Source organism: Jaculus jaculus, chromosome 17 (assembly GCF_020740685.1).
Source record: "Jaculus jaculus isolate mJacJac1 chromosome 17, mJacJac1.mat.Y.cur, whole genome shotgun sequence".
NCBI classification, from domain to species: Eukaryota; Metazoa; Chordata; class Mammalia; order Rodentia; family Dipodidae; genus Jaculus; species Jaculus jaculus.
In genome coordinates, this window is record NC_059118.1 from 6675258 (window position 1) to 6691310 (window position 16053).

The 16053-nt window shown below is 50.1% G+C and overlaps 1 protein-coding gene across 1 annotated transcript in view; it reads right to left on the minus strand.

Moving 5' to 3' along the window:
* Itga9 (integrin subunit alpha 9) overlaps window positions 1-16053 on the minus strand; it is a 322030-nt gene that overhangs the window by 212575 nt on the left and 93402 nt on the right. The window contains exon 15 of the mRNA XM_045136949.1: window positions 11553-11707. Coding sequence (XP_044992884.1) covers window positions 11553-11707 — 155 coding nt within the window. The remainder of the gene's footprint in view (window positions 1-11552; window positions 11708-16053) is intronic.

The following is a 16053-nucleotide window of genomic DNA, read 5'->3' on the forward strand; positions in this document are numbered from 1 at the left end:
CCTTCTGCATCTGCCTTAGAGCATATTTTTGCTGTATCTAATGGCTTCCCTGGGCCTCTGCCATCGCGGGGCTCCCGCCAGGCCAAGCAGGTGGACTCCTAGCCATGGAGGGCTAGTCTGCTCCGACTTGCTCATTCCAGCAAGCAGCTGGTTTTCAAGGTAAGGCTGGATCACAAGGAGAGACCCAGGACATGGACTATTGCCAGAGATCGTTTTACCGTTAGGACGAAAAGAAAGTGTGTAGGCAAGTGATCCAACCGCAAACATCCGTGTCCACACAGGTGTTACCAGCCAAGTCGATGGGCATGGAAGTGGGTGGACTCGGATTGTGCCAAGGCCTTGAGGCAGTCCTTAAACCTTGTGAGAAACCTTCCCTTTTAATTTATTTGCTATTTATTTAGAAGGGCAGAGAGAGAGAGAGAATATGAATGAGAATGGACACGCAGGGCCACTTGCCACTGCAAATGAACTCCAGAAGCACACGCCACTTTGTACATCTGGCTTGATGTGGGTACTGGGGAATCCAACCTGGGATGTCAGGCCAAGTGTCTTTCACTGCTGAGCCATCTCTCCAGCTCAAAAATCTTCATTATTTATTTATTTATTTGAGAGCGACAGACAGAGAGAGAAAGACAGATAGAGGGAGAGAGAGAGAATGGGCGCGCCAGGGCTTCCAGCCTCTGCAAACGAACTCCAGACGCGTGCGCCCCCTTGTGCATCTGGCTAACGTGGGACCTGGGGAACCGAGCCTCGAACCGGGGTCTTTAGGCTTCACAGGCAAGTGCTTAACTGCTAAGCCATCTCTCCAGCCCAAAAATCTTCATTTTTAAGACAAAGAGACGGAGGCCCCCTAAGAAGAGAGATTTGCTCTGAAGCAGAGAGCCATCCACCACACCGCAGCACGTAGAACTCTCCTGATCCACGGAGTCTGACTGCTCCTACCACTCTGGGTCTTGTTGCATGTCTTTCTACGTGACCTGACCCCAAACCTCTGACTCAGTGAAGGAAGAAGCAGTAGCACCAAGCACATGAGGGGACGTGGAGGGAAACTCCAGCTCAGTTACTTCCTACGGCTTAACAATTTTCCCGAGCAGCAGCCCAACAGTATGAACGGTAATGTATACACGGGGTTCCCAAAGCAGCATGCAGCAGGATCATGGCCGGAGGAGATGCACACTGCGGAGGGTCACGCGGGAGTCTTGGCTAGATAAACCCACACGGCAGTGGCAGCCGCCTAGCAGAGTGTCCTCGGCATGTCCCGCCTGGTTCTCCTCCCAGGTGAGAGAGTGGTGGCTACCTATGTCCCTCAGGAAGGGTGAAAATGGAAGGAACAGAAGAACTGAGTTATCTTGCCAGAGATGAAACAGAGAGCTCAGAGAGGGGGGAAAAAAAAACACGGGTGGAAATGAACACAGGAAGAGAGAGCGGATGGTTCATCTCCCCCACCCATATCCTCTCGGCTTTTACCAATTCTCGACACCAGCAGTCCCAAAGGCCTTCTCTAGTGCCTGCTAGAGCTGGGGTGCCTGAGGGATGCCCTGCAGGCAGGACCTGAGCTCCCTTGCCTCTTGGATGGGATTGCTCCAAGGCAGGCTCCACACTCCATAGATACAGAGCTCCGCAGCAGAAATGAGCTCAAGCTGTCCCCAGTGACAGCCTGCTCATTCATAACACATGCTCTTTGTCTTGCTAGGATAGTTCATTTCAATGTGTCTATCTGACTGGGCCACAGTACCTAGAGATTTGGGCAAGTACCAATCTAGAAGTCACTATGAAGTTGTTTCTAAAATGAGATTAATACTTTAATTAGTAGACTCTGAATGAAGACATTCATCTGTCATAATGTGGGTGGGACTCCATCCAATCAGTTGAAGGTCTTAAGAAGAAAAAAAAAAAAATCCCTCTAAGAAGAAAGAATTCTTCTTCTAGCCTGTCTTCAGACTCGTGTCTTTAGCCAACTGATCCACCCTGCAGATCCAGGCTTCTTGGCGCCACCATCTCGTGAGCCAGTCCCTTAAAATTCATCAACCATCCCACATTCCTGCATCACTCCAATTCCCCTTCTCCCCCACCTCCCCGCTCTGTCTGGTGAATGAGTGCTGCCTACCCCAGCAGCTCACCCCTATTTCCCAGCAGGTGCTACTGGGGATCACCCTTGAATCAAAATGCATATGGGGCTGGAGAGACGGCTCAGAGGTTAAGGTGCTTGCCAGTAAAAACAAAGGACCCAGGTTCGATTCCCCAGTACCCACATAAAGCTGTGAAGCACAAGGTGGCACATATGTTACAAGTTCATTTGCAATGGCTAGGCCCTGGCATGCCCATTCTCTCCCTCCCTCCCTCTCTCTCTCTACAATAAATAAACAAAATATAAACAATTATTTTTAAAGTATATGTACATCCTCAGAATCTTTTGGTGGGGTGGCTCAAATTTTAAAAAAGCAAGTAGGGAAAAGGAAATGAATTCAACCTTTGGTATGTGCTCAGAACTGGGCTCTTGGCACATGCCCACCTTCATGTTCAAGGCTCCATGCATGACAGTCATGGGTAAAACATCCCCCCATTGTGGCTTGAATGTGAAATGCCCCCCCGCCCTTGGGGTCCTCTGTTTGAAAACATGGGCACAAGCTGGTGGCGCTGTTTGGAAGGTTTGGAACCTTGAGGAGGAGGTGGGGCTCTGATGGAGGAAGGGGGTCGTGGGGGGTGGGTCGTGAGGTTCTATCGCCTGCCCCACTTCCTGTGTGTCCGCTACTGACTGGATGCCATGGACGAGGTGGCCCCCGCTCCCGCTGCCATGTCTGCTCTGCCCTGACGGGATGAGTCTCTTCAAACTATAAGCTGGGATAAACCTTCCCTTCCTGGAGCTGCTTCTTGTCATGTGTTTGGTCAAAGACTAGAATCACCTGAGGTACCCTGGCACCCAGGGGAGAGGGAAGGGAGAAGACACCGCAGTTTGTAGAAACTGTGCTGAGGTCGAGGCAAGGGCTCGGCTCTGGGTGGCTCTGGGTGGGGCACGCCCATGCCAACAAATTCACCGATGGCACTCCCCCGGCCCACGTACACGCTCTCACAGACTCAGCCCTCCTCACCGACTGCCATCATTTTGGAAGCGTTGCATCTCGAGAGCTCCCTGCTTAGGGCTGCTGGACATAAAATCGATCCTGGTGGTTTAAATTACTCCCCAAGAGTCAGTTCTACACCAGACTCTCATAGAAGACAGCAAGGGAGAAACCCCCAGCTGGGAGGGGAGGAGGATCTTGGAGCTTCCAGAAGTAAGAGGAAACAAAGACTATTCCAGAGCCACTAGTGGTGTGTGTGCGTACATGAGTGTGTTTGTGTGTTCTCAATCACTAGTGGTGTGTGTGCGTACATGAGTGTGCTTGTGTGTTCACAATCACTGTCCACCTTCTTCCTTTCTTTCGAGGCAGGGTGTCTCAAAAATCAAGAGCTCACCGACTTGGCTAGACAAAAGCTTGTCAGCAAGCCCATGGATCCTCCCCTGTCTGCCACCCGAGCACTGGGATTACAGGTATGTGCAACCATGCCTGGCTTTCACAGGGGAGCTGCGGAATCCAAACTCAGGTCTTTGCGTAGGCTCTTCACTGGGAGTTTTAAATGGTGCCCGCCAAAGTCTACAAGCATGCTGGCAAGCAGCCTATCGGTCACTCAGTGGGTGGGGGGAGGATGGTGCCTCAGGCCCGCAGAGTTGTGACCACAGCTGCCCCTTAATGCAAGCCAGCCCAGCCAGCCCCTGTCCCGGAGAGAGCGCTGGCTCTGAGCAGCGCTGTTCCCACAGCGCATTACGTCTTCAGGTTTCTTCCTTCTGGCAGACCATGTCCATGCCATGTCGAGTGATGTCATGTTGATGGAAAAGCTGATCAGCCGCCTCCCTGCCCTGCCCCCAGCTGGCTCCTGAGCGCTGGACGGGGGGGGGGGGGGGGGGGGGTGGGGGGGGGGGGAGCCAGCTGTCTTGCATCAACGCAGGCTCTGGTCTGTCCCGGCCAGTTCTGAATCAGCCCCATCCTCCATCACAATAAGAGTTCAGCTGTGAGATTCTAATAAATTCTCCTTCCAGGGTTACTCAACTTGCCTCAGAGTTTCCCCAGGGGAGGAGGGGAATAAGGGATATTTCCACTTTTCTAGCTTTGCCTAAACGTTCTCCTTTCTCCGAGGAATGCAGTAGTAGTTGCCAGTCTAGGCTGTTCCCATTCTGCACATGACGCGGATGTCCTTCATCCCCTCTCCAGGCTTCTTGAGGGGCCACAAGCTTGGAGAATGCTGTCCGTGAGCAAATGCTCTCCAAAGCAGAAATGCACCCCAAAAGGCATAAAAGGGACAGGGGACAAGTCGTCTGCTTTCAACTGTATTGCTGTTACTGGTATGGCAGGCCTTGGTGCCGTCCCCTCGGGAGGGCTTCACACGTTGCTCCACAGCAATGCAGGTGTTTCTGCTCACACACGGCTTTGTCAGGCTGTCTGTGAGCCATGGCAACGGGTGACGGATCAGAAGAAGGGCTCGTAGCTCAGTGATAGGGCACTTGTCAGTCCCCAGTGCCAAACAGAAGCAGAGCACAAGACACAACTTCTTGTTTTGTCTCTTTGGAGGGTGGGCGTGTGCAAGTGCAGAGCATCTGTGGCGTTGTGTGTGAAGTGATATGCGTGTAGTGTACACGTGTGTGTGCAGATCTGTGAGCCTGTGTGCACCGGTATAGAGGCCAAAGAAACATGGTACCCTCCTCTTTACAGTCATCTGCGTGCTTCTTGGAGACAGAGTCTCTCAGTCAACCCGGAGCTGGCTTTGTTTGTTTGTTTGTTTTTGCCACTTTTACAGTTAGTGAGCCCCGGCAATTCTTCAGTTCTCTGCACCCCACAGGCCTGGGGTTACAGACATACATGCCTGTGCTCGGCTGTTTACACAGATGTGGGGGGATCAAACTTGGGTGGTCTCAGCAGACTCAGGCTCTCGTGCTCTTACCCCTGAGCCATCTCTCCAGCCCCTACCTTCCTGCTTTTCAAGCACCGTGGAGAAAGTCCAAAACTGGCAGCCTGATACCCAGTTTAGGCTGAGTGCTAAGAAAGTGTAAGACAGGGCCTATGGGGAAAAGTGCACAGCCCTCTTGACTGTAACACTCACCACCATTTCTTTTTCTTTTTTCTTTTTTTCTTTCTTTCTTTTTTTTTTTTTTTTTTTTTTTTGAGGTAGGGTCTCACTCTAGCCCAGGCTGGACTCAAATTCACGGTGATCCTCCTACCTCTGCCTCCTGAGTGCTGGGATTAAAGGCGTGCGCCACCATTTCTCTAAGGCAGCCAGGAGGCTGTGAGAAGCCACTGCCCTATCCCCCAAGCCCAGGATCAAGTGATGGAGATTATTATTTGGGATGGTCAGAGCTGCTGTTTTAAATGGCTTCGTGAACTACGTGATAAACCTAACTCTTGGGACAGCCTGCCACCAGCGGGGGAAGCCTGCATGCATGCCTGCACTGTGCAGGGTGCGTGCCTCACTAAAGGCATTCGGCACGTGTCTTGAGGGAGCCCCTCCCACTAGAATGCAAGCTCCATGCCCTGGGCCCTGGGCCAAGCATGGTGCCTGACACTTTGGAAGAACGTCCTAACTATTTGCTGATTGAAGAACCCAAAATAACATGGGTTAGTCTCATTTTCGCATCTCTGTGAGTCTCTAGAGATCAGAAAGAACTCAAAAAATGCCCTCTGAGGACCTACACTCTCTGCAATCGAAATGCACCCCTAGGCTTCAGAAACCTCATGCAACTGATACTTCTCTGCTGGTCTCTCCTTTCCAAACCCACCAGCCTCCCCTGTGTTGTGAGGCTGAGGCTGGGGCCCTGCTACTCTTCTGGTGTTTGCCAGGGAGTCCCCTGCAAGGCTCTGTGCTCCAGAGAGCTTACAGGAGCCCATGAGGCTACAGAAGGGAGACGGGCCTTGCTCCCTCCACCCTGTTTTCGGTTTGCTTAACGGGAAACAGTTATTCACAGCAGCTGGCCCCCACATCAGTTCATTCTACTCTCTAGTCCCGCCAGCCCTGTGACCCCAAAGCCAGCCTCACTGGTCCCCTCAGAGAGTGATCTCTGCTGCTCAGAGGCTCAGGTTCCAGTTCCACAAAGTTCCTTCTTCAAACTCACAAGTTCTGATGACCCCCAAGGAAGTGTTTAACCCCAAATGTATCTCTGACCACCCACAAGTTTGGTGAAATGCACATCAATGGGCCCCCCCCCTCAAAAGCTCCGATTCAGTTTGAATTTGTCTGACTCATGAGCACCCAAGTGACATGATGCAGCAGATCTGAGGCTGGTTCAAAGCCACTGGCACAGACCCAGGGGAGGCAGCTGCTTCCTGCGGTTACTACCAGGCCTCCCATGACCTGCTCAGTCACTTCCCGGTGTCCACTTCTCTTGTTAAGATAAATGTCTATTTTCCTGACCAAATCTTGCCTTTTGCAGGGGCCAATGCAGATTCATCCTCTAGAGAAAATCTCTGTGTTCTGCACAGTGTTTCCAGGGGCTGTGGTGGCCCTTGTGGCTTTGTTGAACAGCTGGCTCTGAATACGCCTGTGGCCAAGTGAGAACTGTGGTTTCCCACTGCTGAAGCAGGGAACACACGGACAATAGGTGTCTCTTCTCTGTATGTGTAGATTAGATGTACACTGCCCCCATACACTTACATGTTTGAATACCTAATCCCCAGCTCTAAGCACTGTTTGGGAAGAGCCTTGCTGGATGAAGTATATCAGTGGGGACCAGCGTTGAGTTGTTACAGCCCAGCCCTGTTTGCTCTTGCTGCTTCCTACCTGCTGATGCAAAGATGTAACACAAGCTGTCTGCCTCTGCCATGTTTTCCCTGCCATGATGAAACTTTCCCCTGAAGCAGTAAGCTGGGATAAATTATTTCCTTCGTTAAGCTGCTTCTGGGTGGGTATTGTGTTCCCACAATGAGAAGATAACTGATACACCATGCAAATGCTCAGTCCCCATGAAAAGATAACTGATACATTGTGCAAATACTCAGTCCTCACGAGAAGATAAATGATGCACCCAGCAAACTCTCAGTCCCCACAAGAAGATAACTGATACACCCAGGAAACACTCAGTCCCCACGAAAAGAGAACTGATAAACTGTGCACATGTTCAGTTCCCATGAGAAGGTAACTGATACACCCAGCAAACGCTCAGTCCCCATGAGAAGATAACTGATATACCCAACAAACACTCAGTCCCCACGAGAAGATAACTAATACACCATGTAAACGCTCAGTCCCCATGAGGAGATAATTGATACATTGTGCAAATGCTCAGTCCCCACGAGAAGATAACTGATACACCCAGCAAACGCTCAGTCCCCACAAGAAAATAACTGATAACTGATACACCATGCAAACGCTCAATCCCCACGATAAGATAACTGATACATTGTGCAAACGCTCAGTCCCCATGAGAAGATAACTGATACATTGTGCAAATGATCAGTCCCCATGAGAAGATAACTGATAACTGATACACCATGCAAACACTCAGTCCCCACGAGAAGATAACTGATACATTGTGCAAACGCTCAGTCCCCACGAGGAGATAACTGATACATTGTGCAAACACTCAGTCCCCATGAGGCTCCAAGGGTAAGAAGAAACCACAGGGACCATTCTCTGAGATCATGTGGTTGAAGACGCCACAAAAGACACCACGTCTGGCAGCAGTTCAGGTGCCCACAAAATAGTGCCAGGTGCATTCTGATCTGCTGACAACCAGTGCAGAGTTATGTAGACAGTGAGTGCCCAGAGGTTGCCCAGTACAATACACACACACGCACACACACAGGCATTCTGTACACAAATCCATTTTGAACATGGTTCCTTTGCAGCAATGGGAGTAAAGAGAGTTGCCCAGAACCCCAGATCTGCATTCCTAATGCGGAAGACTAGGAGATGACCCTGAGCTGGCAACACTCTGCTGAGCCTGTGTGTGTGTGTGCCTATGTGTATGTGCCTATGTGTGCATGTGCATGTGCACACACATGCACATGTGATGAAGACTAAACCCAAGACCTTGCACATGCTGGGAACTCACTGTACCACTCAGTTACACCCCCAGTCCCAACTTGATATTTAAATACAGGGAAAGATTCCCTGGAGGAGTGTAAGTGGATCTTTACTTCGTTAGTGAGCCACACTGTTTATAGAGGATGAGGAAGTGACCGAAATGGGAGGGTATGCCCAGGCTAAACATCATCGCTTAGCACTGGATATTAACCAGGTCACTCCACATAGTCCATACGTCATCCAACAGCTTGTCTCTTCCATCACATCCAATCTTTCAAGGATCGTGGTCAGGCCTGAACCTTCAATGGATTTCTGCCCACTGGTCAGTGGAGATTGTTGGTTCCAGAAACGGCCCCTGGCTGGAAAACCACAGGAAACTGCACACCTCCCTACTCATCTCAGGAACCTTCACAAGGTCTCAAGTTCTAAACCCATTGTTGCTCAGACTCGCATCTCAGCTTCTCCATGGCTCTGACTATGCCAAGTTCACATTCACCACAACAGGGGTCAACGGCAAAAGTTGTGCACTGCATAAGGTGCAAAGCAGTAGACGCTCTCTGTAAGGACACTTCATAAGTGCAGAACATTTCCAATGCCTGACAGAGTGTCTATCAAATGAACACACACTTGCTTTGCTTAAAGAACTCTAGAACACTTTTGTGTGTGTCAAATTTAATATTGAGGTTTTAGGGCATGTAGCTCAGTGGCTAGCAAGTATTCCGCAGATACACGGCCCTGGGTTAGATCCCTAGCACCAAAATAATGATTAATGAGAACATTTTGTGACAGAATTGTTCTAGATCAAGAGCTGGTATTTGATAGAAGACACATGAGCCCCAAGACCTGTTTTTCCTTAACACTATGATGGCTCAAGCAACAAAGGAGCTGGTGAGAAATGGTTTTGAAAAGTAAAATTAGCCTCAGATAAGAATCTAACTCTTGGCTTTCCCAATCATTGTATGAACTTGGGTGAGTTTCTTTTACGCACTGGACTATACACAAAAATTGTGTTAATCCTCTCTTTCCAATCCCCAAGTTCACCATATGGTTATAGTCAGTGTGGAAATTTCTAAGTTCTTTTTTTTTTAAATATTTTATTTCTATTTATTTATTTATTTGACAGAGAAAGAGGGAAAGTGAGAGAATAGGCGTGCCAGGGCATCCAGCCACTGCAAACAAACTCCAGATGTATGTGCCACCTTGTACATCTGGCTAACGTGGGTCCTGGGGAATCAAACCGAGGTACTTTGGCTTTGCAGGCAAATGCCTTAACCGCCAAGCCATCCCTCCAACCCCTAAGTTCTTTTAAAAAGAAGTATAAGGGTTTTTTTCTTGTTGTTCAAAGGTAGGATATTGCTGTAGTCCAGGCTGACCTGGAATTCACTCTGTAGTCTCTGGGTGGCCTTGAACTCACAGCAATCCTCCCACCTCTGCTTCCTGAATCCTGGGATGAAAGGCGTGTGCCACCACGCATGGCTCCTGTAAAGTTTAACTACAACCATACAGGTTATTCAGTCTACTTGAAGATCAATAGAAATGGTCAGTGAGACACAAGAGAAGGATTGGCTTCTTTTTTTTTTTTCCACAACAAGGTAGAACATTCTAGATACAGCTGAGGAATGAAGTGGAATGTGTAAGTTTGTTTTAGGGGTGTGTGCACTCATACCTCAATGTGCACATGAACCTCACAGAGATCTTGTTAGAATGCAGATGCTGATCTGAGGTCAAAAGTAAGATCCTGGGGGGCTAGAGAGATGGCTTATCAGTTAAGGAGTTTGCTTACAAAGCCAAAAGGACCTGGGTTTGGTTCCCCAGTACCCATGTAAAGCCAGATGCACAAGGTGGTTCAAGCATCTGGGGTTCATTTGCAGTGGCTAGAGGCCCTGGTGTTCCTATTCTCCCCCCCCCCCCACCACCTCTTTCTCTTTCTCAAATAAATACATAAATAATTTATTATTTATTATTATTATTATTATTATTACTTATTATTAAGTGGGGCCCTGGGCTGGGGAGATGGCACAGTAGATAAAACACCATGCAGCAGCGAGAACCTGAATTCAGGTCCCCAGACCCTACATGAATGCCATAAAAGCCAGAAGTTAGAATCCCAGCACACTTGCGGCACCACAGGAGGTGGAGACAGGAGAATTTCTCAGAAGCTCATTGGCCAGCCAGCCTGGAGAGTGGAGCAAAGCGAGAGAGAGAGAGAGAGAGAGAGAGAGAGAGAGAGACGAGGCCCTCTCTCAAATCAAGTAGAAGGCAACACCCGAAAGTCTTCCTCTGACCTCCACATAGGTGCCATGGCATGTCCACGCCAGTCCTCACACTCATGAACATGCATGCATACACACATACATACACACATAGACTGGAGCCAAAGACGTTTCATGTCTGGGAAGCTCCCAGGCGACGCGGGCACTATGCGTCCAGGGACCACACTTTGAGGAGCAAGAGGAGTTACTCTGGATCAAATAAGCAAGTCAGGGAGTCTCAGCCCGGATTATGTTTCTGTTTGTTTGCTAGAACTTTCTACCATTAACTTGTCAGTCTGTGTAAAACTCTAGTTCACTTCCCTCAAGGGACCCTATGCTCTGGATGCTAATCAGCATAGGTCCTAGCTGGCTCGGGGCTTAGTCCACTCTCTGGAGATGAGACAGCAAGTTGGCCTTACCAGGTCACAGAAATATCTCTGGCTGCTAACACCTATCTTCTCCCCAATCCTCTGCACTGTCTAAGCAGTGTCTCCCCCCGCTTGAACACCCAAACCTTTGAAAACTTCCATCCCTTACTGGGTGGTGGTGTATACCTTTAATCTTAGCACTCAGGAGGCAGAGGTAAGAGGACTGCTGTGAGTTTGAGGCCACCCTGAGACTATATCGTGAATACCAGGTCAGTCTGGGCTATCTCTGAAAACCAAGGGGAAAAGTGGGGGGCTGGAGAGATGGCTTAGTGGTTAAGGCACTTAACCTCACTTGCCTTTGAAGCCTAAGGACCCAGGTTCAATTCCCAGGAACCCACGTAAACCAGCTGCAAATAGTGATGGTACATGTGTCTGAGTTCATTTGCAGTGGTTGGAGGCCCTGGCATGCCCACTCATTTCCCCCCTTCATAAATAAATAAAAATAAAATATTTTTAAAACAAGAAAAAAGCCGGGTGTAGTGGTGCACACCTTTAATCCCAGCACTCGGGAGACAGAGGTAGGAGGACTGCCATGAGTTTGAGGCCACCCTGAGGCTCCATAGTAAATTCCAGGTCAGCCTGGGCTACAGTGAGACCCTATCTTGAAAAAAAAAAGAAAGAAAGAAAACTCCCCACTGGCCCAATGCCACAGTCAGTGGTGGAGGCCCCTGGCACCTGGCTGATGCCACGGGCTTAATGGGAAAAGCCTCTAGAGTTCTCGCTGCTTCTTCAACCGTGTGGAACATCCCATACGGACAAGGTTTCCAGCTCTCCATTTCCACCAGCCCAGAGCCTGTCCCACCCAGGTTCAGGGGCTCATTACCAATTTCTCCCGGAACGTGTTTGCCGTGGAACCTGAAGCAGGCAGTGACATTCAGGCAGTTCACAGGCTGCTGTCCCTCGAGACACTGGGGCGCTGTGATGTTGATGGAGGCCGGGAGGAAGATGGAGACGTCCACCGTGATGACGGGTCTGGCCCTGCGGGACAAGAGGGGATGCGGTTGTGTTGAGTAGCATCTCTCAGAATCAAACGAAAACTATCTAGGCAGGATAGACCCTGGGCCTTTAGCCAGCACTTAACTAAAGATGGAAATAACCCAAGAGAGATGGAGCAGTGTGCTCTGAACCCTCTCTCTGGTTTTGAAAGTACACTGATTGGTAATAAACCAATGGTTCTCTTCCCAATAACAAAAGTGAGTTGCTGTCAAAAAAAACACATCTGGGGGCTTGAGAGATGGCTTTGTGGTTGAGGCACTTATCTGCAAAGCCAAAGGACCTTGGTTTGATTCCCCAGGACCCACGTAAGCCAGGTGCACAAGGTTGCACATGCATCTGGAGTTCATTTGCAATGGCTGGAAGCCCTGGTGCACCCATTCTCTCTCTCTCTCTCTCTCTCTCTCTCTCTCTCTCTCTCTCTCTCCCTCCCTCCCTCCCTCTCCCTCTCCCTCTTAACCTCTCTCAAATAAATAAATAAAATATTTTTTAAAACCACATCTGCTCACAAGCATAAATCAGCTACCAGATACTGGGAAATTATTTAATATTTCACCAAAAGAGTTCCAATTTCCATTTTACTGGGATTACATGAATGCATTTAAGAGGCGTTCCTACGATAGAAGCCCTGATTCAAGAACTAGAGATTAAGCAAACATAGCAGCCCACGCCTGAAATTCCAGAACTTGGGAAGCTGAGTCCAGATGATCTCTCAGAGCTGGAAGCCAGTGCCAATCTGAGCTGCATAGTGGATTTCAGGCCAGCCTGGGTTGTAGAATAAGAGCTGCCTCAAAAATAAAAAAGCAAATGGTGGAGAAAAAAGAAAGGAAAGGAAGGAAAGAGAGAGAAGGGAAGGAGAAAAGAGATGCAGATGCGTAGTCGGGCAGTCTCCTGTTGTCAGCATGCACTACAAAATTCTGGCCCAGTCCAGTTTGTCAAACCTCCCCCTTCCCTTATCTTTATCAATTCATCGAGCTCTTTTCTAAAAGAAATTGAGGGATGGAGTCCCAGTTGGTACAAGCACAGCGCTTCAAAAGCAGCAGAAATCAACCTGTCTGGCCTCAGAACTGAGTGAAACGCAATAAACACACTCTTGTCCGTGACACAGATCATCCCCCAGTTCCTGGTGGACGGACAGTGTCCCTGGATGCCCCTGGGGCAGAGGGACAAAAGCTGAGAAGGAATGGCATTCTGCTCTCATTGCAAACATCTGCTCAGGGAGGCTTCACCTCAGCCTTTGCTTGACCTTCTCCCCTCCAGGCCTCACAAAGATCCTTTGCCCTCTCAGGAGCCCTGGCCTTCACACACAAGACTAAGGGGCATCAGGGCTTAGGAATAATGACCCCGCTTGTGGCTAACACTACCTCGGTATGCACCCAAGGTGACCAGACAGATGGGGTGAATGACCAAATAACTCCAGGACAAGACAGCATTAAGCAAAACCTGGGTGTGGAAAGGAAGCGAGGAGGCACACCGCCCAGATGGTGTGAGGGGATCACACTGGTGTCACCAGTGCTGGGACAGGAGGGTCAACAGAGAGGCAGCTGTGACAGGGCAGCGGACCGTGACACTCTCAGAGCATATCCGGTTGTGGGGCAAAAGGAAGTCAGATAACAAAAACTGTTCAAAAGAAATCAGCATCCTGATCTCTCCATTCTCCTCTGGGCTCATCCTTAGAAGATGCTAGAAATAAGGTAGGAAGCGGATGGACTCCTCCAGCCATTGTGAGTGTACAGACTGCCCACATGCGCCCGGCCGCCCTCCTTGTGGAGCACCTCCCTTGCACCCCGGCTCCCGCCCCTGTGCTCTCAGCTCTGTGGACATATCTCTGCCTACAGGGGGAGAGGAGAGAGAGAGGTGGGGAGACCCTCCCTTAGGAGAGTCTATGACAAACGCAGTTTGTGTAGCTATGTAGGCATGCACACCAAATGGTTCTGAGCGTCCGCCTGCACTGGTCTGACCCCAGATCTGAGGAAACTCAGAAAGCTCACTAACTTGCCCAACAGTGAGACCATGCCTGAGTCCCCTGCTTAGCTCAGTCAAGTGTAGCCTCCAGGTTTCTTGTTCTCCCTCCCTCCCTCCCTCCCTCCCTCCCTCCCTCCCTCCCTCCCTCCCTCCCTCCCTCCCTTCCTCCCTCCCTCTCTCTCTCTCTGTCTCTCTCGCCCCCACTTACACCATCTCACAGACACACAGGAGTCCCAGGCATAGCTGGCCTCGGTTTTGCGCTAGCTGGCCCTTGCCCACCTCAGCAAACCCCTGCTGTGCCTGACTTGGGGAGCAGAAATCTAGCCCTTCCTCTGCCCCAGGGGCCACTTGGTCAGAAAGAAGGCCAAAGCCTCCTCTCAGAGAGCTCTGCTGGGCAGAGTGAGGCGAGGAGGGGGCAGCAAAGAGCAGCTACGACAAAATGACCTCAACAAAGGTTGCAAAAACAGAATCCTTTGAAAGGGCCGACCGAGGACCTCCCAGGTCCATCTCCTCCCAACATCTGTCACATTAGTTCCCTCAACCTTTTTGTTCCCACTCCAAGTGTTGTTTTTGGACTGGGAAAAGCCCAGCAAATCTTTCACAAGCCTCTCTGATCACTTCCTTTGTCCCTCAATGGCAGAGCACCAGGCCACTATCACCCTAACACAGGACCTGCCCCCTCCTGACCACACTTCCTGAGGGCAGAGCTGCCGCCATCCCACACTCCTGCCTCTCACAGACCTACCTGTCGCTTGTCAACCTCTGAGACAACAGCACGGGGCACCCAGGGACAACACTGCGTGGGCTTTTAGGACTTTAAAGAAACAGGTAGCTGGAATGCACCTTCCTGATGGCCAACAGAGCAAATCTTGGCACTCCACTTCCAGAAAAATAGCAAGAGCGCTCATGGTCCCCTTTCACATAGGCTGTTCCAAGTTCCCTGGCCTCGTGCAGGGCAGAGACGGGAGGACGGGTCAAGAGCATTCACCCAACCTCCCCTGCCCCGCTACATCTCCCCGCCTCCCTGTGGTGTCTTCAACCCCAGCAGGTCCCAAGGGGAGATGAAGTCAGGGTGTGAGGGTTCCTATGGATGAGGGTGGAGTGTGGCAACTCAAAATATTCTAGGAGGGTCAGGAACTTCAGCTAAGAAAGGTCTCCTGGGGCTGGAGATATGGCTTACTGGTTAAGGCACTTGCCTGCAAAGCCTAACAACCCAGGTTCAATTCCCCAGTAACTCATGTAAAGCCAGATGCACAAAGTGGCACATGCATCTGAAGTTTGTTGGCGGGTGGCCCTGGCATGCCCATTCTCTCTCTCTCTCTCTCTCTGTTTTCTTTTTTCTCCTTGAAAATAATATTTTTTAAATTAAAAAAAAGGTCTGCCATCTCTATCACATCCTCCAAGGCTCAGAGACCATTGAGTAATACCTGGCATAAAGAACGTAAAAGCCAAAGAAGGAGAGGAGTGGTTCACAATATTGTCTTTGAGACACAAAGTGGCCATGGTGTTCATGGCCTCACAGTGGCTGACGCTACCTACACAAACCCTGCAGAACGGGAGGGGGAAATGATGAAGGCAACATAGAAGACAGACTAGCTGGAAAGAAGGGATTTTGTGGAGGAGGGAGTTTGGGAGGGGTGTTGGAGAGGGTTATAATCATGGTATATTGTCTGGAGGGTATCAATAAAAAATTTTTTTTTAAGTCTTAAAAGTATTCTTGGCCTAATCAATGATCTTGAGCCTCTGGTCCTAACACCCTCTCTAAACCATCTGTAGACACCATGCATTCCTTTTCAGCACGGATTCAGGAAAGGCAGTCAAGCCCACTGTTTCTGGCTGGAGGGGGTGGTATAGTTCAGTGGACAGAGCATTTACAGTGCAAGCTTGAGTTTGGATCCCCAGAACCCACATAAATACGCACGCACTGTAGTGGGTGTCTGTAAGTAATCCTCTTATTCCCACAGGAGAACTCCCAGCATCTCACGGGCTAGCTAGCCTGGGACCTGTGCCGTGGACACTGGGAGGAGAGACCCTGCCTCAGACAACGTGGAAGATGAGGACAGACCCCTGAAGCTGTCCTCTGGCCTCCACACATGCACCGTGGCACGCATGCACCTACACTCACACACCAGACAGACACACACGCATGCACACGCACACACTGCTGCTGGTCTTAGTTCTCCTTCCTTACCCACCCATGGCCATCTGGCTTCTGACCCATCACTTCCCAGGAGCTGCAATGGTCAAAGCCACCAGTGACCTCGCACAGTCACCTCCAACAGGGCCCTAGCTGACCCTTCCTGCTGACTGTGCCACCATCACCCTTGACCATGTGAGCCTGATTTGGGCTCCTCCTGGCACGTACT